This window comes from Pundamilia nyererei, unplaced genomic scaffold (genome assembly GCF_000239375.1).
Source record: "Pundamilia nyererei isolate P.nyererei 1_Seehausen unplaced genomic scaffold, PunNye1.0 scaffold00147, whole genome shotgun sequence".
In the NCBI taxonomy this organism is placed as follows: domain Eukaryota; kingdom Metazoa; phylum Chordata; class Actinopteri; order Cichliformes; family Cichlidae; genus Pundamilia; species Pundamilia nyererei.
In genome coordinates this window covers 1,259,369-1,282,864 of record NW_005187548.1, presented here as the reverse complement: position 1 = coordinate 1,282,864, position 23,496 = coordinate 1,259,369, and the positions used below count along the sequence as shown (strand labels likewise).

The following is a 23,496-nucleotide window of genomic DNA, read 5'->3' as shown; positions in this document are numbered from 1 at the left end:
CACACCTATAGATCTGCATATACTCTCATACCTTAGTAAAGAGTCCCTCCACTTCCTTCATAGCTTTGTTCAGCTCCCTCTCTGCATGTCTGGCTCTCTCCAGGGAACTGTCAGCTACTGCCACAGCACCGTTACAGTTCAGGCCTCCACAATGACGCTTCCCCTCATCATCACGGCAACCGGCACCCCCACAGGGGCTTTCTGCACAGGGGGCATCACCTGGGGCACCACAAACCTGTTGGTATGAATGCAAATGTCATTTCACTGGTATGGATATTGCAAGTATATGTGCAGGACTCAAGTACTCCTCTAATCCACAGTGGATAGAGCCTATGTCACCTACAAAATAAATATGAGTAAATATGAAACTATATGAGTGCAGGCAGCTAAACAAGAACAATAAAGAATAAAACAAACCTTCTCGTTGAGCTTCTTCATGTCCAAGCCCTGTGTTTTGGTGTTGAGCTCTCCCAGAGCACGCTTGTTTGCAGCATTTTTACGGTTGAAGTCGTCTTTCTTTGCAGCAATGAGGCGTTCAGTGCGGCGGCGTGTGTCTGCAGACTGGCTGACTGTACTGGGTTTGGTGGTGGTTGATTCATTAGCCCGCCTCTCTGCATCGCGAGACCTGTTGTAGGAGCTAAGGATGCTGTCATACGCCCCTTTAAGAAACATATTAGATGAGATGCTGATGTTATTTCTGATTGGAGTGAAAAATGGGAGGTAGATGAATTATGCAAAAAATAATATTCAAAAAATAATATTCTTAGATTTTATTAGACAGAAATTTAAATCAACACAGTTTTCTCACCTAAGAAGTTGGAGTTTTTAAGGATATCCAGCTGGTGGTGTAGCTGCTCTGAAGTGAGGTTAAGCTCTTTGGCCTCTCTTTCCAGAGCACTCAGCTCCTTGCTTGCCTCTGAGTTGCTGTCCTGCACGATGGTTAATTCTCCCTCAAGACTGTTTAAGGTGTCAGTGGTCTCACCAATCTGTGCTCTGGTGAGAAAGACAAACATCTGTAACATCTGTATCCACAGACAAATCTCAGTTTCTGAAAGTTGTTTTTTCTTCCCTGGTTTGCTGCATCAGTAAAAAAAAAAACATCTTTACCCCTTCTGTAAATGATGAAGCCTTTGATACCTGACTAAAATCACTGTAGGATTTGTATATATAAAATATGTTTGGCTTGAAAATGTAATATATGTTGATAAGATTTCAAATCAAATCAAAAAAATGTCACGGTCCTGGGTCTTCAACTCTTACTCATTCCTTTGGATTTATGAAATGTTTACATTCAAGTTTTATATTAGTTAATGTTGAGTTTAGCATTCTCTAGCGCACCTGAGTTTGTTATTTCTAGTTCAAGGTTCTTGTTTTGTTACGTTAGTTCCCTTTTGTGTCCAGTCTGTTCCTAGTCTCATCTCTGTTTCTTGTCATCAGCGTCTCCTGTTGTAGTCTGTTTAGTCTCCATGCTTTGTTATCCTTTCTGTCTCCCTGCTCATGACCCCGTGTCTGTCTGCTTTCACTGTCTAATCAATCTAACACATCTGTAGTCCTGTCCCTGTATTTAGCCCTTCCTGTTCCCATAATCTTCTGTGTTTCATCGTTTTGTCTCCCCAGTCAGTCATGTTTGTTTATCCCCAGTCCCTGTGTCACATTTTGCCAGCAATAAAGTTGTGATTTTGAGTTTAACATTCGTCTGCCGAGTCCTGAATTCTGGGTCCATTTCCAGCCAACCACATGCCTGCTTCACATGAGACAAACAAATGAGTAGGATGTATACTTCTCTCAATACACTTCAACTGATCAGGGCAAGTTCAACAGTGTATCTTATCATTATCTTTACTCACTTACTCTAACACTGGGGATCAGGATAAACAGTCAGATGAAGCTGGTTATTAATTTTGCTAAATTAATCCCAACCCAACCAACACCAACCCTTTATGTTCACATAAAGGGTTGGTGTTGCCAGCATCTAACCAAGCGGTGTTTCGCAGCACATCCTTTCTTTCACAGAAAATGATCCCTGCCACGTACTCTGGAGACGTCAAATGGTGATTAAAAATCTATAAAGACCATAACTTACAAAAAAGTGCTGTTGTAAAAAGGGGAAGAGATGATCTTGAAATGGGAAACTGACTCTGGACCCAAATGGGAAAAAGTATAAGGAGGATTTAAACTTGTACGGTGTGCCTTAGACATTCTGCAGCACAGTTTAAAGGCGCACATCATCTTCATTGGTCTAAGGACAAGTTATCAAAAATTCATATAGAACTGGATCCTAAATATGACTGCAGAGGGGCCCCAGCCACACTAATGGACATGCTTTGGTTATCTCTATAGCAACATAGATTGTGGAATAAACTTTTTAGACTTGTTCTAAAATATACACTGTATCGCTGTTCAAGACGTCCCATGATTGCCATCTCTTCTCCTGAGTAAATATGTTAATGATGTTTGATTATGTTGTTTTGCTATTTGATCTGGCAAAAGATATGATAAAAAGTCCTTGATCAAAAGGTTTTTTTATTTCTACTGCTGGTCCTGCATGTGAGAGCAGATGTTCCTAATATGGTCATCTCAGGCACACAACTCTATTTTGTGAGAAGAGAGGCTCCGCCCACCACTTTGCCAAACCTTCTGTTTACAGGTTGTTACCAGTCAGAATAATAATAATGTGAAAGGAGCCAGAAATATTTAACTCAGACACAGGGTGGACTAAGGCACTCTGGACTGTGTGTCATGCAAAGCTATGAAAGTCGAGTCAAAGAATAAAACTATGGAGCTGGAACTGATCATGATAAGGAAAGAAGGGTTTATGCTGAAACTATTAGCTAAGTTAAGCAATAATATAACTGCAGATGAATCTGCTTTACCTAAGATCTTCAATAAGCTCCATTAGGGTAGTGACAGCTGCAGCAGTGGCATTGCGTGCAGTGACAATGTCCTGAGCTTGTGCCAGCTTCTCCTCCAGGTCTTTAAAGGCTTTCTCATAAGGTCCAATAAGCCCAGTGGTTTGAATCTCATGGGCTCGCTCTGCAAGAGCCTTTGTGCGCGCTCCCAAGTCCTGGTAATGACAAGAAAGAGAAACAAAAGATTGGGGTTGACACCTAATCAATCAATGATTCAAGGATTAGATCCATCCTCCCTGCATTAAAGCTGAACCTGCACAATGCGATCCCAGTCCCCAAAACACTGGTGACAGGGCTGGCAGTTGGGGAACTGGCCAGAAAAGCCTCTGGCACACTGGTCACAGCGGACACCCGACACTCCCTGCTGACAAACGCAGTGGCCTGTCACTCGGTTGCACTGAGAGGTCTCAATCCCACGCCAGTCACAGTCACATGCTATAGGGGAGAAAATGAGAGGATAGTTAGTAGAGAACAACTGGAGCTAGTCTAGCAGCACCATATTAGCTTCTGTGAGTCTTCACCTGATGCTGGCTGAACACGGCACAAGAAGCTTTCTCTTGGCAGCCCTTCCAAACAAGCCATACTTAATCAGTCTTTTTCCAGTTCTACTGTCATGAACTTTAACGTTTAAAACACAAAGTCAGACTTCTAGAGTCTAAGACAAAGCTATTAGGTTTTTTGTAGTCTGTCTGAGAATTGTACAGTCTGGCCTTGGGCTGAATTTGTTGGAATGTCCATGCTGGGAAGAATGATAGCTTTCTTCACTGTTTTCTACTTGTGAACAAGTTTCTCTCTGTAGGATGATGAACTTCAAATAGTTTGGAAATGGTGTTATAACCCTTCCCTGGTTGATGGGCATGAAAAAAATTACTTCTCACAGATTAGTGATGATGTCATTCCTCCTTGTGGTAGCACACAGCTGGATGCTGCCGACCACCAAACTCCCAAAACATACATAACTGATACATAAGGATCTTTCAGCTGAATTTGAATTCAGAGAAGGTGTACGTTATTTTATACATAACTGCATATTAGCTTAAAACAATGCAAATGTACTCGTGTACAACATTGCATATAGCCCCACAAAATTTCCACAATAACAAAGCGCTTACTGCCAAAATCCAACCACACACCAAAGACAAGCTTAGTCACAAATCTCTACTATCACATTTTCTTTATAATGTCAATGTTTGTAATATTACTTTATGGTACAAAATTGTTATAAAAAGTTCAAGATTGCTTTCTGTAGGCTACAAATCACACGGATGCAACTGAGTAACCCCTGTCAAGGGTACAGCAGTGCCTAGAGGATGCAACAATACTTAAGAGGGTCTCTAAATCATAACGTTTACATTCTCAGACAGTATTCTGTGCTTGGGTCCTGCTGCTATTTTCCAAGTGTGCATTTGGAAGCGCACAGAGGTCCCAAAACAAAAGCTAGTGTGCCAAATGAAAATAGTGCAGGTGGATAAATAGTCTCCTTTTGTTGAGACCTGACTGACTAACCTGAGTGACTGTTGTCCAGTTATGGAATACATTTATTTTGAAACTCATTGTAACTAACAGCACTGTGTGCATGTGTTTATCATTCTGTAAGAATACTTTCTTGAGTGCAAACAATCTCAAAGCATGAGCAGCAAGAGTTCATCTCTTTAAATCATTTGGTCTCTTTAACACTGTTTTCTCATGTTCTTGTGTCTCACACCTCTGCACTGTGTCCTGGGGTCTCCCCAGAAGTTCTCCTGGCAGTCTGTGCATGTCTTCCCTCCAAAGCCATCACGGCACTGACACTGACCAGAGAACTGCACGACAAAAAGAAATATGTCACACAAGCTCTGTATAGTGAAAGCATTCCCACTAAAAAACACAAAGTATTCCCTACCTCATTACACGCAGAGGTAACAGAGTTGTTAGGATCACAGCTGCATGGTTCACAGCCCCTCCCACTGGCCACGTTCCAGTGGTTGGGGGCGCAGTGGTCGCACGCCAGACCTACGACATTTTGCAGACACTGGCACTGGCCTGTGGCCCGCTGGCACACGCAGTCCTCGCGCTCAATACACTGGCTGCGTTCAGTACCCAGGAAGTTACATGTGCACTCTGAAGGGAAAAAAAAGGCTAATTAAGATTTCTTTCGATTTCTGAAGTATCGCTAACGTGCAACACAGAGCTTTTTCTTTTCACAGTGAAAGTGATTCTCACTCCTGCAGTTTCGTCGGGAAGCATCCCCGAAATAGCCGCTCTTGCAGATGCCACAGTTGGGACCTTCAGTGTTGTAAAGGCACTTGTTACACTCTCCGGTCTGACTGTCACAGGCGTTCACGTCTGACATGTCTATGTTGTTGTTACACTGGCACGGCTGGCAGCGCCCTCCTGGCTGAGAGGGGTTACCGTAATAACCCGGGGCACATTCCTCACATCGGGCACCTAGGTTGGGAAAAAGAAGAAGAAATTGTCATTATTTATGGCCAGAGCAGAGAGGAAGAAGATATGATGGCAAAAATAGTTTTACATTTTACATTTTGTGCCGTGATTTTAGGATGAATGATCCGAGAAGAAGCAGGAAAGTATGAAATTCCAGTGTTAGAATCAGTAGACAATCTTGGTTTAAACAGTTATACGGCCCCTCATCATGAACAGATTCTCAAGTCCTTTCTACTAAAAGAAACCTGTTAGTCTAACGCTTGGCTCAACCCATTTTTTAAAGCAAGGAAATGATTACATAAATCCAATATTTTGCTAAAGCAGTCTGTTATGTAGCAGCTCTGTTACTTGCCATCACTCAAAAGTGTTTTGTTAACCAATTTCATTAGTGAAGCATCTTTGTCCCCACATTCTTCTCCAGGACATCATACTACACCTGTGATCACATACATAATGGCTTATAATATTTACGTTCAGTGATTTTAGCATCATGCCTTCATCTGCTATGGTTTTCTGTTCTGTTTCTGTGCCTCTGCTGTGTTCCTGGTCTCATGTCCCAAGTGAAGGTTTGTTCTGTATTCTTGTTTTCCTTGTTTGTCTGTCGTGTGTTGTATGCTTGTCTTGGTTCTCTGTCACTACGTCGTCCCTATATTCCATGTCTAGTTACTTTTGTCTCTGCGCTCCATGTTTCCTCTGTTCCCGAGTCTGTCTCAGTGTCTAGTCCGTGTCTTTATGAATGTCTCATTTGTTCCAGCTGTGTTCCCACCTGTTCCCCCATCCTCTCGTTGTCCTGCTTGTGTATTTAAGCCCTGTGTTCGTCTCTCTATTAGTTTCCCAGTTTCTTAGTGTTTTAGTTTGAGTTCATATTTCGAGTTCCTTGCTTTCGGTTTTGTTTTTTATATTTGTGAAGAATTATTTCAAGCAACAAAGCTGTTGTTTTCAGTTAAATTCCCATCTTTGAGTCCTGCGTTTTGGTCCTCATCCTGAATGAAGAACCTCAAGCTGTTTGCAGGTAAACTAGGTCTGGGTCGTTGATTTCTCTTCCAACACCACAAAGACCCAAAACATACATCACTCCTGGTGTAGACTTGTTGAAAACCACAACAACTGCAGGCTGTTCAGCAAGAAAGGATGCAAAATCCACTATTAACATCACGGGGTACTGATAATTTTGGCCATGGTAGTTGTTTTCTTTCTTTTTTTTTTTTTTATATAAGTTTGTCTGTGTGCAAACTAAGATAGCATAAGCATCTAAAATAAAACTAGGATATTTGGAAATTCCTTTCTCTGTTTTAACAGAACTTGGGGAAATAATGAAAAAATAAAATTTTGATAGGTGGCCTAATAATTCTGTCCTAATCTGTAATATACTGTATTATGTCATCAACTACTGCTGCACACAGCTTTGACAGTGTCTTCATAGATTATTAGCTGTCCCTTAAAAGTTGGACATCAAAGCCGAAGTACTCGGCATACCTGAGCCAAGCAGGAACTGGAGCACAGAAGAAACTTAGAGAAAGAAAGAATGAGAATGTGGGGAGAGGTAAAGTCAAGCTGCACTGGCAGCACAGACACTGAAGTACAGCGAGGATTAGACGACAGCAAAGTTGGATGGAAGACAAGAATGAAGGAGAGAGGAGGTCAAAGGGAAGAAAAAACAGTGTGGAGCAGAAAGTGGGAGCTGTGGATATACAGAAATAATCTGCATTTTTAGGGCCTGCAGTGCTCCATTATGCTTTATCTATGGAGTAAATAAAATACAAATAAATGTGTTTATCTTGATTGTATGGCCATATTGCCACAATTACTAACACTTCTCAACATCATTAATTCACAGAAACAGATGAAACCTGCTCAAAACACAAAACTGACCCAGACTCACGCCCACATTACGCTTCCTTTGCACTTTAAAAGGTTTATTTTTGTAAGAACTGCTCAAAAACACTGAATCTGGGTCAGGCCCTTGTATTAGGAGCATTTTTACAGATGTGGTTCAAATGCTATTTCTACACTTCTAATGCAGTTTAAACTTCTAATTTCAGGCGCACAAAAATCACAGACAGTCACAGAAAAGGATTTGGCATTCTTTGAGCCAGGTCTCACTCAGGAGTGCACTGTGGCACAGCACCACTGATGGGAGGGGTGCTGAAGCCATGCATGGGTAGGAATGGTGGAGCGGAAAGTGAGGGTTGGTGGGAAGGGAGCAGGGTCAACCATCATTACTCACGCTTAAAAATGTTCGCCCCGGAGCGTTTAACAATCCCTGTGCCAGTAATACAGGGGAGGGAGGAAACGATAAAGGTTACCATTCACCAGAAGCCGCTGTCAAAGAATCATCCTTACCTCGTTTCAGTTACAGCCTCTGCCCTGTCTTAACTTGTGTTATCACTGTAGCTTGTAGATTGTAAGCACTGTTTCAGATTAATATCAATCATTGAGGTTATTCAAATCACAGGATATGCTACAAAATCCAAATCAGCTACAAAAACAATGCTGATGAAGCACAAGTGACATAAAATACTAATATTTCATGGTTATCTTTAAGTGACACAACTTACAGCTGAATATACATCAGATAAGTAGTATCACAAAGTATTTAAACTGTGTGCAACTAAAGCTAGCACACACACATCTGGTCTCACCAGTCAGTGTCACGTGCTGAGGATGAGGAACAAACAGAAGTTAAGGTACAGGGACAGTAGGAGAGTGCACTGACTCAGGTTTACCTGTGTATCCTTGGTTGCAGTTGCAGATGATTTGTCTGTGACGGCTGTCCTGATAACAAGACACGGCAAAGTGGCGTCCGCTGTTGGGACCATCTGGGCAGGGGCACGGACGACACTGACCGCCGGATGCTGTGCCCAAAATTGGATTGCCATAGTAACCATTGGCGCACCTACAGAAATGACAAGCTGGGTGACTCGGGTGAACAGGTGTGCTTCTGTTACAGCAGTGTATATTGAATTTAAATGTGGCTAAAGTTTCAAATAGTGAATATGTAGCACATGTACAATAACCTCTGTGAGCTAAAAGCTCCAAATGTTCTCTTTCTTTAGGGGCTTTTCTCTGCAATGCTGATTCTGTTAGCTTAGCACATATTTCCTGGTACAGTCATCACTGGCTGTGTTGATGAGGAGGTGTTGCTAAAATGCACTGCAAATGTAAACAGTCAGTTTCGAACTGACTGGGATGCCCGGCGAGTATTTGAATGCCAGCTACAATAAGGAGTGTTCAAAGTGGTGGGATACATCCTGGACAGGCTGTCAATCTGTCACATGGCGAACGCAGAGACACAGACATCCACCCTCGCATTTACAACTACAGCCAAGGTAAAATCACCAGTTAATCTAGTGTGCTTCCTTAACATGCGTGAGGAGACTAGAGTACCCACACAACACAAGTCCACAAGAAAGGTGGATTGAACCCAGGATTATTGATTGATTGATAATACTTTATTCATCCTGAGGGAAATTGGGTTAAGGCTGCCAGCCTTGATTGCGCCATCTTACCCGTCTGACCAATTGCAGTGAGGCACCGGTGCTAACCACTGTGAAACAACACAGTTTTACTCAAAGCCACTGTTTGCAGTAATGCCTTACAAAGTACGTCATCAAAGTGCTTTTTTGCTCTGATGTGTGAACCGTTAGCTTTCTTTTGTGTCTGAAGCTGTTTGTAGTGTTTCCTTTCATATTCTCTGGCTTCTTGCGTGGCCAGATGCCACTTTACATAATTTCCCCTAGGGATCAATAAAGTATTCTGATTCAGATTCAGACTTAAATTTAATCTGTATATCTTTGGATTATTCATTTAAGATGGAATCAAAGTAAAAGAAAATCAATATTTTGTAAACCTATCCCTAAACGTTTAAGGCATCATTGGTGACAACTCCAGCACTAGCGCAGAGTCATAACTCTAACCCTATATTTTGCAAACATTTTCTTTTTTTGTCTAAACTTTTGAATAAAATCATCGTTGATGATCTCATCCACAAGATTCCAAGCAAACTAGTACTGTATCATCACCTCTCACACTTGTCCCCTCCAGTATTATCTCTGCAGCTGATGCAGGCGCCGGTCCTCTGGTCGCACTGGTCTGCATGCCCGTTACACTGGCAGGGTCGGCAGCTCGGGAAGCCCCAGTAACCCGACTGGCATCTGTCACAGCGCTGACCGAATGCTCCCGGACGGCACTGACACTGACCGGTAAACTTGTCACAAAGTCGGGTCACGGAGCCGTCCAAACTGCAACCGCAGGCTTGACAGAGAACAGACAGAGATTACAAGAGGAAATTAAAAAGGATGAGAGGGTTTTAGAAGGACATGATGGGAAAAGAAGAGGAGGTGGGAGAAAGAGTTGAACGTAGAAATAAGAAAAAGAGGCTTTGGGCATAGTAAAGTTGCACTGACAGGCAGTAGAGGGCGCCAGATGCATTATACACAACTCATTAAAAGAACTGTAAATGTACAAGTACACAATTCAAGCTCACTACTCAACACCTGTAATGTTGCTGGTGTGAGTTGACAACAGGTTCCACTAAAGAGTGCTTCAGTAGTTCTTGACTTGTATGACACTTTAGTTTGTAAAAGAGTCAGGCTATCTCATAATACTTTGCTTTTCCATCCCTACTAATGTTTAACTTCTCATCGCCACTAATGTTTAAACTTACTGAGGAAATGTTTAAACATTAGCAGCTGGGAAAAAAATATGGAATGGACCTGCAGGAAAAATGAGAAAGGCCTGAGCTGGATCTGCACTTCTCACCTGTGCAGCCTGAGGGCCCAAAGCCATACATTCCTGGAGCACACTGGTCACAACGTCGACCAATCACATTGGGTCTGCAGCGACACTGGCCTCCCCGGACATCACACAGAGAGCTGATGGACCCCTGAGGGTCACAATTACAAGCTGGAGGACAGAGAAGCTCCAGCATCAAACCACCGGATCCAAACATGTATTATAAACAACGATCACAATGAGAGAAAAAGAGCAAAGAAGTGGAGCTAAAGTCACCCGTCTGGAGCGCATCTCGAAAATGATAAGATAAATAATGAGTGATTTAAGGCGTTTCTGAGAGTTGCATTTAACTTTAAGGAGGACAATAATGGCAAAAAGCGATTAATAATGGTGTCATAAACAGTGTTAATTTCACTGATGTTGTCTGAGATCATGCAGGCTCCAGGAATATAAACATATAATCATAAAGTCAAACAGATAAGCTTTATTTGTAACTCACGCAGAGCTCCATCATTTATGATAGCGGACATGCTGCTTATCAGCTTGGCACAGGTGTCACTCATCAGTGGGCGCGTCACACTCTTTGCCCCGTCGTGACAGTGATACCGCTCATAGGTCTGCCTCCTGATGTTGGAGGCTGGATCTCCTGCATTGAACATCTCCATGGCGGAGTGCCGTGGCATCAATGCGATCTGGAGAAGAAGGATTTGTTAAAAAGGCAAGAAAACACCTCTTATTTTAGACAGCTGAAATGCGTCTCACAGAGTCCACAAGAAGGACGGCGTTGGCTGCTCCATTGAGGATACTGTTGGCATCCTGATAGCGTCTGAAGTCCAAGCGGAGGGTGTAAGTCACGTCTCTCTCCAGACACAAAGGCTGAAGAGGCACCACAAACCTGAGGAGAACGCAGGCAGCGCACAGTTACCGTACACCAGTACTGACACGCATCTGTGTGCAAATGTGTGAGTCACAGACCTTGCTGCAGCAGGCAGAGAGACAATGAGCCTGTCATCGTCGGGGATGGTGTTTCCACAAGGGCTGCTGGTAGGAATCGGCCCTGGACGGATCACCGTTACCTGCACCTCCTCCCAGTCCTGGGGCATCTGCATAGAAACATTGTGCATGGTAAGCATGTATTTGCGGACTCCTTTCATTTTCTGATGACACATGACACGGTACACGAACAGTCACATATACCTGCGCCTCATAGCGGATGAGCAAATCATATTCCATGGAGTAGGGAATGTCGTCAATACGGAACTCCAGTGTTCCACCTTCAGGTACCCGGGAAAACCCAAGACCTGTCCACATAGCAGGTCGGCCAGGCTGATGCTCCCTGATGTCCACCACACAGCCCTGAGAACATAAACACGGACGACATGCTTGTAGAGATTTCTTCTCACTAAAGAGCCTGACCACCAATGTGTGACGGCCTCACTCACCCGTCCCATTGTGGCGCTCTCAGCCTCATAAAGAAGGTGATCCAGAGCCATAAAGAAATATCCAGACTCCACCTGTGTACACTGGCGCCCTGTTATGTGACTGTGGCAGCGGCACTGACCGCTCTCTATGGAGCAGCTATGAATAACACATACATCTTGTCAAATCACTGCCATAACATAACTGCACCCATACCAGAAGATCTGTGATGCACAGTAGTACTTTGCTATTGTTTGGGATGTGATGGGAAGGTTTAATTACTATTTATGATGCTATTCATTAACTTTGTCCTGATGAGTTGGATGAAAAGTTAAGAGATGACAAGATTTATTACAAGTCATTATGCTGAAACTGCAGATGTGGTTACGCTTTGGCTAAGATGATTGTGTGTACCAAACATATCAAACAGAGCTGCAAAATAAGTATTCAGTGGCCCTAGTTCAGAAAATAAAGCACTATTGATTTTTCCTGTAGTTAAAGTTGACTCACAGAACTTCTAAGCTGGATCAGCATGGATCAGCTTGGATAAAAAGATTACATTTTTCCTTTTGCTTTTATCCCGCTGAGTACACCAGCTAGTATTTTGAGCAGACATCCATCTAACAATGGTTTTAAAAGGTCCTCTAAGCTGTAACAGACTCTAACTGTTGACTCGACTCAGAGCTGCACTCACTGGTTGTCCAGTGCTCCTCCAATGTCACACTCGCAGTCTCTGCAGCCGTTCAGGTCATGGCTCAGTGCCCAGTGTTCTGGCTAGAAACACACGAGGACAGACAGAGGGCAGGTTGACTGATACAGACGAGCAGAGTAACCATGCAAAACACTACCACCATACACACTACTGTGTCCAGCTCTGTAGTCCAATAAAACAAGCTATGGGGCACCACTACTGCCCCGATGGTTTAACTTTACTTTGTCACACTGTCTTCTCGCTCAGAAAAAGCTAAATTGACAGTGTGCTACATGTTTTCGCAGTCAGCAGTTTCACTTTTTACTTTTATGTTTTGCCTGCTAAATGAATACTTTGTGGTTTCTCCATTAGAGTTACATAAAAAGTTGGTTATTGCTTATTGTGTGCTCTGGTTCCAGCCTCACATCCATCCCTCTGCGGTGACACAGAAGGATATGGATGAATGTGCATTCACCCTGATAATTTATAATATATAATAATATATAATTAAAGTTTCAAAGCAGTGACAGGGTGCTTAAAAATAGTTTTCCACTGAACATTAATGCTCCTAAAAGCAGGCTTGTAAAACAACAGGATCCACTTGTGGACCAGGTCCAGACCTGACCATTTAGGGCCTGCTGTAACCCACACCAACCGGACAAGCCACAAATCCCTGGGCTAAATTTAGACGCATGACCCAGGCAGGAGCACACATTCCTGCCTACACTATTCCTGGCTGAGTAGGGGGGTTTTGACAAGAGAACGAATTATAACAGGAAGCTGATCACCTTCTGGCCAGAGAGGGTGTGAGGAAATGTCAAACTTAATTTGATGCTGTTGTAATTAAACTGTATCAACTGTGATGTGAAATACAGCATGTAAAAAGGGGGAGGAGTGGTTTAAAAGAAAGAAGCAAACTAAGGAGGTCTGAGCTGTTGAGGGGGAACACACGGCTGTGAACGCTCTCAGCTGCCAAGTTACCTTTCAGGACCTTTGCTGCAGGTAATTCCCCTGTTCTCTGTCTCACCTCTAATGACTCTAACTATCAAATGAAGGCAAAATGGCAGCAAGATGTTACTATGTTACAACTATATCAAAGCATTGCTTACCACTTCACCACTCTGGCACATCAGCATGACATGACCTCATCCGGCAGGTTTATGCCCCATTTCGATGGTATAAATGATTTTTTGTTACATATATATATTAAGTGTTTTGTTTTATTTTAAAAAATAAATTGTTTTTTAAAAATCGCTCTCTAGGAATATGAATCTGTACACCAACCAACTGTTGCTTGAACTTTAGTTTGTTTACACTTTTTAAACAGCTGGGCGTTCTTCAGATGTCTTCCAAACTTTTACTTCTGATCCAAAGTTAACCTAAATTGATTTATTTGGTTACCAGCTTGACCACTAGGACATTAAATCTGTAATCAATGGAAATTTGCTCAGTGGGTGAATATGAATTTCTGGCTATCACTTTTCAGCCAGATCTAGACATAAAGCCCAAGAATGACTGACCGGCTTTAGTCTGGAAAACACCTTTGTGGCGGGGCGTGGCCTGCGGTGTCGTGCAGGGAAGGCGGATCTTAAATATGGCACTGTGGTGGTTGTTGTTGGTGATGTGTGCGGCTGGTAGTGGGAGAGCTGCGGCCGTGTGTTTAACAACAACTGTGAAATAAAGCATGCTGAAGAGCATTGACATGTCACCGGGTCTGCCGTGGTTAATCACAACCTTCTATGGGTTACTGCTGTTTGTGGGGAAAGAGACAAAGAGGGAGTACATAAAATGAAAAATGAAGACATTTAAGATAAGTCTAAAACATTAAGTGCGTTTGTGACATCGTACCAGACACTGGTCACAGCTGCGTCCAGTGACAAGACGCTTGCAGAAGCAGTCTCCGCTGACTGGGTCACACTGGGAGCTACCTGACACTGTTCCTCTGGGGTCACACTGACAAGCTGGATGTAGGTGGGGGCATAGGGTGGAGATAGTAGTGAGTAGTAGACAGAGACTATTCAGAACTTGTGTGACTGCTAAGAGGGGATATACTCACGTTGGCAGCCATGAGGGTTGTCAGTGCTCAGACCAAAGAAGCCTGTCTTACAGCTGTCACAGCGCGGCCCCTCCACATTAGTCTTGCACCGGCACTGACCTGCCACCATGCCGAGAGACGGGTCCGTGTGGCTGTCGCACATCCCCCCATTCTGTGAACCGTCTGGGTCACAGTCACACGCTGCGGGAAAAACGTGCAGCATTACAGTAAATGATGAAAATCTACATTTAGTCTAGTTTGTGTGGTTTCTGCTGTGAATCCAGCGATTTTCATAAAATACTACATGGCCCAGTACAGGTCCATGCAGAGGTTTCTATAACACTGTAAATATATCCTCCAACAAGAAGCATCAGCTCTCACATTGACAGAATAATTACTAAACTATTTAACTTAATTTTAACTTCATCAAACTCGTCTTAACCAGAGGCGGAAACGTGAAGCCTGTAGTGCACATGCATTGATTATAGACTTTTAAAAGAACTTTTGTGTGGATAAATACAGCACTACACACAGAGCACTTTTAACCCCTCGAAACTGCAGCTGAAAGCTGATAGGCTGATCACAGTTATGGTATATCCATATCCAGGCTAGCCACTTGGCCCTGTTTCCATTGTTTGTGTTTAAATAACGCCACAGGTAAAGGTCCAGGCATGCTGCTATGTTAGCTTTATCCAAAAGCTACACAGAACCTTTCAGGCTTGTGTCCTTAGACCTGTTCCTGCCAACGAGGGAAGAGTCAATGTTATGCAAAGAATGCTTTTGTAAAAGAAAAAAAACCAACGAAGAACCATTTCTTCTTCTTCATGCTAAAATCAGCCTCTGTTCTCATTCATAGTCATACCTACACAGTACCACTATGATCATGCTGGCTTTTGGAGGACTGCACACAAGTTTGTGCCTGAATTCCCACAATCTCTCTCCCCGCGTAGCCAAAGAGCTGTGCAAGCAGGCGGTAAATCCTGCACAACACAGCAAATGTGAATATTTCAAAGAAGCATTCCTTTTTTTATCAGACTCACGTATGCAAACTCTTGGGTCTCTTATATCCTTGACAGGGTCTTTGTAGTAGAAGGGTTTGCATATCTCACAGTGGTGTCCCATGGTGTTGTGCTGGCAGTCATCACACACTCCTCCGCTGACATTTCCCGTAGCCAAATACACCGCCATGTCAAAGTGACAGGCTGTCGAGTGGCTGTTACAGTTACACTCTGAAGAAAAAACAGGTTTATTTCATGTTAATGAGTCCTTCCTTAAAGATTATTAGTCCTTTACTTTTATTCCTTCTTTTTAAACTTTTATTGAGGTGTTTAACAGATATACCAGTGTGTGAGCTATTTCACTTTCTATTCTCATAAACCTACAACAGTTACAATGTTAAATGTAACCAGCTCAGTCATCCGTACTCACTCTTGCAGGCATTGGTGTTGCGTCCTTCAGCTGGCCTCCAGGGGTGGTCGTTGTAAAAGTCGTCGCACTGCTCACAGTTCAAACCCTTAGTGTTATGGTTACAGACACACCTGCCATGAACCTTAGCATGAGATAAGAAGTAAGGGAATGGGGGCTTAAAGAAGAACACTGAAATGATGAGAAAAATCAGGCTGTAATGTGCTAATTAAAGGCACTGCTCTGTATTCTGTACTGTAGTCTGTGCACACAGTCAAGCACGCTTACACCCTTTGCCATGGTACTGGGTTGAATGTTTCACCATTAGACCTTTACCAAGCAAATGTTTAATGGCACGTTTGGCGACTGGAATGGGAGTTGAGTAAGACCTAGTCATGTTTCATTTTTCCTACTTTAACTGGCCAAATAAATGCATCCCTTAACTTTGTGGGATATAAGCATTCATTTTATATTTATGTAGCTGTTTAATAAAATCTCTTTCTGGGCATATATTCATGATCGTCTCTACATAATAACAACTTTATAAATTAATTTATCTAATATACTAATACTGTGTGTACTTCTTAGTATTTATATGTCACAAAGTAGTAGTTGTGGGCATTGTCACTGGCTTCGAGACTGCAGGCAAATAATATATATATAGCTTATATTCTATTCAGTTGGATTCAATATTATTTATATAAGATAAGATAAGATAAGATAAGATAAGATAAGATAAGATAACCCTTTATTAGTCCCGACAATAATCAATCAGATGAACCACGATGAGCAAACACTCATCGGGGGTGACAGTGGGAAGGAAAAACTCCCTGTTAAGAGGAAGAAACCTCCGACGTTACCCAACCAAAGTACAAATACATATATTTTTTGCTTAGTTAAAAAACATGTGAGATTCTGTTTGCATTGGATTTTTCTGACGTCACTGTTCTTTCTTGAAAACTTCATCACTCACCATTCCTTCTACATCATCCTCGATGCCATCAATGGGGGCACACTCTGAGGCATGGCCATAACAAAAGCAGTTTCCACGAACGACAAGCTCGTATATTGCATAGTAGTATTTCTCTTTGATTTCATCTCTGGGGTCCAGCAGGTTGTCCCCCAGCGTGTGAAGCTTGGTGAAATTCACTCTCAAGTTGGTGATCTTTAGCTGGTCTGATGGAAAGAAGACACAGATGGAATAAGCAGAAGAGGAACAGGGTGCAGATATTTTAAGCTTACTAATAATTTAATTCAGTTAAATTCAACTTTATCACAAGCACCTCAAGGCACTTTGTACTGAAAGGCATAGCCCCGACAATAGAAAAAAATATATACCAATCAGACGATCCTGGTGACAGTGGGAAGAAAAAAACTAGATGACAGCTAAACTCTTTTAGTTAATGTATGACATTAGTGGGGTAGCGAAAGTAATTTAAAAAAAGGGGTTTATAAAAGATGCACAAAAAAAACTGTCCATCCCCATTAAACACAACTGTCCAAAGGATCACTGCTGCAGCATGAGGACGTCAGCCAGTGGAGCATGACAGAGCTGAATGTGAGGCAAAGCTTTACGCACTAACTGAAGTTAATGATTTGGGATGGAGGAAGGATCAGTTAGCCATCATAGTTCTGAGGTACCTCGACGTTACATTTGTTGCTGCCGCCAGTCCAAACACCTTATATGTACTTCCTTACACTACGGTAAAAATATTTCAGTCATATATGAATTTATTTTTGGCAATATTTTTTTAGCGTCTTAGTTCAAACACCTTTGAGAACTACACCTGTTTGACTTGTTTAATTGTCTGCTATAAAGAGTAGAAACTACAGGTGCTGCTAACTGAATATATCAAGCACAACTTCAGCTTTAAACTGACACCATGTCCAAAAATGACAGACAGTAATGGAATGTGGCGTTGAGAGAGTCCTTCCCTCATCCTGTACCTTAATCTTCTGAAACTATTTGGCACGAGCTAGCGAAGGAAGCTCACTGCTTTCCAGAGGGATTTGTCTGTCTTTTCAGCCTGTCGACATGCTGGAACATTCTCTGTGGTTATAGTCCAGCTGTTTACCAATAGCAGTCGCCGCACAAACTAATGTTTATGTAGCATAGTGCATGTTAGAACACAGGACCTTTCCCTTCACTGCGACAAAGCAGAAACCACCCGGGCAAAAAAACTAATCAAGAATAATATAAAGTTCCTAAATATCACAGACCTATAAATCACTGCAGTAATGCTAAAGACATTTTTGCAGAACGTCAGTACTGCATGAACGCTATGGCAAGTACCCGAAAACCAAGTAAAATTAAGGATTTTGTGTTCTCAACTGAGCTTCCTGTATAATATTCCAGTGAGTGTGTACTGAGTGTGGTCGAAGGATTTAGGTCACATAAGGTGAATATTAAGTGAGTAATATTATTATTGTAAATGTCCATCAGTAACGTGCCCTGCTGGGTTCTTCCTCAAGAGACAAAGATACAATTAAACAGCAACCGAAGAAGAACTAATAATGGATATAACTGGATATAATCAATTGTCTTGCAAGCAGCAGACATTAAATATAAACAGTTCAGCTGTGAGGCAGTTAGAGTACTACATGTGGACCAGCTCCACTAACATATTTAACAACTGAGCCGGACAGCCTCTGCTGATGCACTGGAAATCATGCTAGGGTTTCTGGGAAAAGCTCTCATGTCCTGCCAGTCTAAATATGAGGGTTAGGACGGGGAGGCTGTGTGGGAGAGAAACAGCTGCTTTTCACATCTCACCATGTCTTCCACACAGCAGGGCCATGTTTCACACCCCAGAGAGACGTGTCACAGCCTGAATAACAAGAGCTAATTGTGTCTGCTGGAGTTTGATTTATGATGAGAAATGTGAGTATGACTAGAAGGGGAAAAGGGCAGGGGGTTTGGTTTGATTTTTTTTACACATTTGTCGTGGGTGTCTTCTAGTAATATTTCATTTACATGATCATGTACTTCATTATAAGACTGTAACAGAAGCTTGTTTTTACAGAAGCAACTGCTCATCAAGAACTCTTAGGGCAATAATTACTGAGCTGGGCAAATTAAGATATTCACCAATGTTTTTGAAGGGTGGCCTACCAACAATGTACCAACTTCTGAATATGGATACAGCTATGTCGTTTCGGTAATGACCTACTCAATCTACCAAAAGCAGCACAAAATAGCAGATGTGATGAGGGTGGGTGTAATCTAGGACACTGGTGTGGTTTGCTACTTTTTATCTGAAAAACAATACAGAGTAAGAGTAGCTTTACACACGTTTATCCCTGCAACAATGTCAATTTGATTAAACTTTATTTCTATAGGACCAAATCACAAAAACAGTCGCCTCAAAGTGCTTTATATTGTAAGGTAAAGTCCCTACAATAATACCTAAGCACTTACAGCTTGCTCATAAGAGGTGACAGCGGGAAAGAAAAACTCCCCTTTAACAGGAAGAAACCTCCAGTGGATCCAGTCACCAGGGCAGAGGCTATTCTAGTCTGGGGTGATTGGAGGAGGAAACCACATGGCCATTCAGACTAGAGAAGGAGCAGAAGGGGAATGGACATGTTCTGACAAACTTTAAGACAGTGAGGGAAAAGGTTTGAAGGTTTCTTTGGTTGAAACACAAGACTGGTTGAGAGACTGGCTGCTATTTCACCAAATCAGACATCCATGTGTAACATCTGACCTGAACACACAAAGAGAACACAGAGCATTGCTTCCTGTCAGACCTTGATCCTGTTGTTAATGAAGTTACTGCAAAGGAAGGTCCACAGCAAACTGTGGACGACCTCTCTGTTCTGAGATGTGCTAACTGTCTGAGATCTCTTAAAAATACATATAAATTACATAAAAACAAGTTCACAGGCACTTTTCCATTGCTAATTTTAGCTAGCTACTTTCAACTGCTCCCTTGTCACAAGGGGTAGCTCTGCATGCCTTTCCTGACATAACCGCATAAAAGGTTTTGGAGTTGAACAACAACCTTTCACTTGTTAGACGAACATGTAAATGATGCCTGATATGTTTTAATATTAAACCCCAAAAAAGAAAGATTCAGCCAATATAGACCAGGTGTTTTATCTGTTTAACATTTTTGATGACTGCTGCATGCTGCAGGCTGTTGTGTGGGACCTACTCTGTATAGTCGGGCTATATGGATCCTGAATCTTGATGGCTGGATCCAACACTCTGTAGATGACCTAAGCCGGGAAATAAATATTATGCACATGCGTTACATATGTGTATTATGCCACATTATGTTATATGCATGTATGACAAAATTAACAAATAGAAAATGTTAGTTGTCCTTTTTTAGGACAGTAGGTGCTACTTGAAAGCTCAGAATCTGTTAAAAGAAGTGTTGTTATTTTGGAGACCAAACTGACAAAGGACTTGCTACTTAATTTCCAGCCTTCAAAGGATTAGCAGAACAAAATATAGATACTCTGGATATTGCTCTGTCAAAAAGGAAAAAACTGAAACAAACAAAACAGCCTACCTCCTTTTTAAAGTTTAATAATTACCCCAGAAAAGAACCACACTGACAGATTTTGAGCCAGGCTCTTTCCCCCTGGTTACAGTCCAAGACAAGGTAAGAGAGTGAGAGCAAAACGGCAGGAAGACTCTCAGCGAGAAAGTAAATTTCTACACCCAAAGCTACTTTGAGCTGCTCCCTTATTCGCAAGGGCTCAGCAAAGCAGCATTTAATTTGTACACCAAATGCCCTGCATGTTGCAAACCTTAAAAAAGATTTGTGTTTCCTTCCAGGGTTAAACTGGGAATTTTTCACTTGCTAGGAAATTTTATAAACTGATAAACTACCAGGCTGTAAGTGTGTCCTACGTGTGGACTACAAAAAGTACCTAAATGACAAAGATTTAAACAATGCTGTAAGATCAAGGTCATTTTCACATTTGTCTCAAATTGGATTAGTGCGTCAAAACAGTCGCTCACCTCTCCCTCTGTCGATGGCTCAATATCAGAGTAGCGTGACTCACATATGATGTCATTTATGTTACGCAGAGGACCCTGTGAGACTCCAGGAAAGACAGTGGCACAGTCATGGGCAAAGTAGCGGTAGATCTGCCAGGTACGACCAAAATCTGCTGAACGCTCAATCAGCATGGCTGCTGGCCGGAAAGTCTGTAAAAGAACAACGGCTTTTTGTTTCATATATGATTTTGACTGCATCTGAAAATATGAAGGTCAAAATAATGATCTGTGATATTTTTCTAACCTTGAACGTCATAATCAAGTGAGTAAAATGAAACTCTGCTTCCAGATCCAGCTGGATAAAGACATCCGACTTTCCTGTGGGAACAAAGACAAGGAATGGCAGAGATGTTAATAAGGCTCACTCATTCTGTATCTGCTAATGTCCGTCAGTTGGTTTGCATGAAGAATTTATAAACTGCTTACATTCAAATGATCATTTCCCACAGATGGATGTCACAGAATAAAGGTTAATGGCATTATGTGAAGTGGTAACCACACACTTGGCTGGTGGAATGGATCCTTGACAGGAAAAACATTCACTGTTGGCAGGAGAAATGCGGAGTGCCTGCCGGAAATGCCCACATACTTCCTGAGCTGTAGAGCTCTCTCTCTGAAGGGCCACTCTACTTTCACTCTTGTTCTCCTTGTTTTGTGTTAATTCTGCAGTAACAAAGCCAAAAGGATCTTTCCATAGTACTAATAAAATCTTTTGGGCACTAGACTCTACCCGTGTTGCTGTATCATCTGCGTGTAGATGCTGCTGTGTGGCAGTGGAAGTGGCAGAGTAAGAACATCCAGAGTTTCAGTGAAAGTGTTCTGAAACTCATGCACCTTCTTCCATGATGCTCTCTGCACACAGCTCATTTTTGTAAGAGCCCAGTCCTTATTCCACTCCCTATGGTTCCTGTCAGGCCTCCTGTCGCTTGCACGTCTTTCTTGATTCTTTTTTTCCTACACCAATGTGTTATTAGACAATAAGGTCAGACTCTCTTAGACTAGAATGACAAGCACACTCTACTATGAAGCTGATGAGGCACAGAAAAGAGAGAAGAAAACGAGGAGAAAGTAGATTCTGACCTTTATTATAGATCAGTTTTTGCTTTATGTAACTGAATCGAAACACACATAATGAGTTTGCACACAACACACCTGCTCCACTGAGCACCTGACACTCATAATTCTGTTGAAGGCTTATTTTTTGCCTGATCCTTGTACACTGCTCAAAAAAAATAAATGAACACTTTAAAAACACATGAAATTTCACTGCAGCTACTCAGATGCTACTCAGTTTGTATAGCCTCATGTGCTTGTATGCATGCCTGACAATGTTGGCCCATGCTCATATAATGAGACAGATGATGACAGATGGTGTCCTGGAGGATCTCCTCCCAGATTTAGACCAGAAGACCACTGAGCTCCTGAACAGACTGAGGTGAAACTGGGCAGCATCTAATGGATCAAAACATAATCTGTGAAAGTGGTGCCAGTGCCGATTCTGGTATTCTATAGCAAATGCCAGCTCTCCTAGAGTAACTCCCTCTTCTCGAGTCTCCTCCATGGCTTTGAGATGTGCTGGGAGAAACAGCAAACCTTCTGGCAAATGTACATACTGATGTGCTATCCTGGAGGAGTCGACCAATAGGGACCCTTACCTCTGAAACCATTCCTGTTTTGGAGGTTGTCCCATTGTTGCCCCTCTAGTTTACCTGTTATTAAATTCAGTAACACCAAAGCAGCAGAAAATGATTAACAATGCCCTCTGCTACTTGATCAATATTCAAGAAATTTAACAGAGTTGTAGCTCCTTTAAATTTTAATAATCCTACACTTTTTTGTGTGTTTCCTATATTTCCCCATGTCTGCATCAAGCTTGTTTTTTGTTCCTGTCAGTTAATTTCCTGTTTTATTTTGAAGGTCAGTCCCTTGTGTGGCTTTCTGTGTTTTAAATTCCCTCCTTGTGTTTTATCCTCATCCTCATTGTTGTCCTGTCCTTTTATTGGACTCCTTCTGTTTTCATCAGGATTCTTAATCACTGCCTTTGGTTATTTCCTGTTGCTTGGTTTGGTTGTTTGGTTTTTGCTTTTTCCTGCATGTCCTTGTAATTTTTGCATGCAATCCCAGGAAATGGGCTTTCTATTTAATATGTAAAGACAATCAACGCACTGTGTCCTTATCAAAGCGGCCTTCTGTGAGCGCTGCCACATTCACCAAACAAATGCCACAAAGATGCCATGGAAAAAGCTGCAGCTACCAGGAGTAAAAATAGTCACTGTACTTCCTGCCCCTCTTTTTCTTCTTCTGTTTCTCCCCGATCTATTCTGGGTCTAGAGCTTCACAGTGCTGTCATCAACACCACTCTGTTACTGTGGAATGACTCACAAACAACTAAAACGAGCACTGTGTCAAATTGGCCAGTCATGCACAGATCCTTACGACCACTTATAGTGATGAAGAATTTAACTCACCTGGAAAAAAACAGTTATAGTTTGTTCCTCTTCCTGTTTTTATTGCTGTGCACCACCCTGTCTTAAATATTCCACTTATTCTCACTCTTATTTTGACATCAGAGTCTTAACTTTTCATCTTCTCCTTTTCCCTCACTCTGTTCAAATGCCACAGCATGCAGAGCTCACTCTGTTATTAAGGACATTTGTAGCTGTTCAGAGGATGCTGGCCACAGTGTGTGCACTTGCCATAATCAGTGTGTGAATGTGTGTGTGAATGGGTGAATGACTGAATGTAGTGTAAAGCGCTATACAAATGCAGGCCATTTAGCATCTGGCTTGATTGTGGTTTGGGTTATGTGGCCCAGGATCATAGAAAACAGGTCTGCCCCAGATCTGGTATTAAACTGGCACTTCTG

The 23,496-nt window shown here is 42.1% G+C and overlaps 1 protein-coding gene across 2 annotated transcripts in view; it reads right to left on the bottom strand.

The window, feature by feature from the left end:
* The window catches only part of lamb2 (laminin, beta 2 (laminin S)), a 43,748-nt gene that overhangs the window by 4,352 nt on the left and 15,900 nt on the right, over positions 1 to 23,496 (bottom strand). The window contains exons 5-30 of one of the 2 annotated variants that reach the window (XM_005744670.1): positions 20,875 to 20,948; positions 20,592 to 20,780; positions 19,774 to 19,837; positions 16,590 to 16,792; positions 15,641 to 15,761; positions 15,253 to 15,441; positions 14,234 to 14,413; positions 14,026 to 14,138; positions 12,181 to 12,260; positions 11,510 to 11,645; positions 11,265 to 11,423; positions 11,043 to 11,170; positions 10,830 to 10,962; positions 10,567 to 10,759; positions 10,095 to 10,238; positions 9,356 to 9,587; positions 8,060 to 8,229; positions 7,561 to 7,596; positions 5,112 to 5,336; positions 4,792 to 5,009; positions 4,615 to 4,711; positions 3,163 to 3,344; positions 2,874 to 3,064; positions 809 to 993; positions 418 to 659; positions 32 to 235 (exon numbers count right to left, since the gene is read on the bottom strand). In XM_005744670.1, the coding sequence (XP_005744727.1) occupies positions 32 to 235; positions 418 to 659; positions 809 to 993; positions 2,874 to 3,064; positions 3,163 to 3,344; positions 4,615 to 4,711; positions 4,792 to 5,009; positions 5,112 to 5,336; positions 7,561 to 7,596; positions 8,060 to 8,229; positions 9,356 to 9,587; positions 10,095 to 10,238; positions 10,567 to 10,759; positions 10,830 to 10,962; positions 11,043 to 11,170; positions 11,265 to 11,423; positions 11,510 to 11,645; positions 12,181 to 12,260; positions 14,026 to 14,138; positions 14,234 to 14,413; positions 15,253 to 15,441; positions 15,641 to 15,761; positions 16,590 to 16,792; positions 19,774 to 19,837; positions 20,592 to 20,780; positions 20,875 to 20,948 (4,088 nt within the window). The remainder of the gene's footprint in view (positions 1 to 31; positions 236 to 417; positions 660 to 808; positions 994 to 2,873; positions 3,065 to 3,162; positions 3,345 to 4,614; positions 4,712 to 4,791; positions 5,010 to 5,111; positions 5,337 to 7,560; positions 7,597 to 8,059; positions 8,230 to 9,355; positions 9,588 to 10,094; positions 10,239 to 10,566; positions 10,760 to 10,829; positions 10,963 to 11,042; positions 11,171 to 11,264; positions 11,424 to 11,509; positions 11,646 to 12,180; positions 12,261 to 14,025; positions 14,139 to 14,233; positions 14,414 to 15,252; positions 15,442 to 15,640; positions 15,762 to 16,589; positions 16,793 to 19,773; positions 19,838 to 20,591; positions 20,781 to 20,874; positions 20,949 to 23,496) is intronic. The other variant, XM_005744671.1, reaches the window with a different exon arrangement.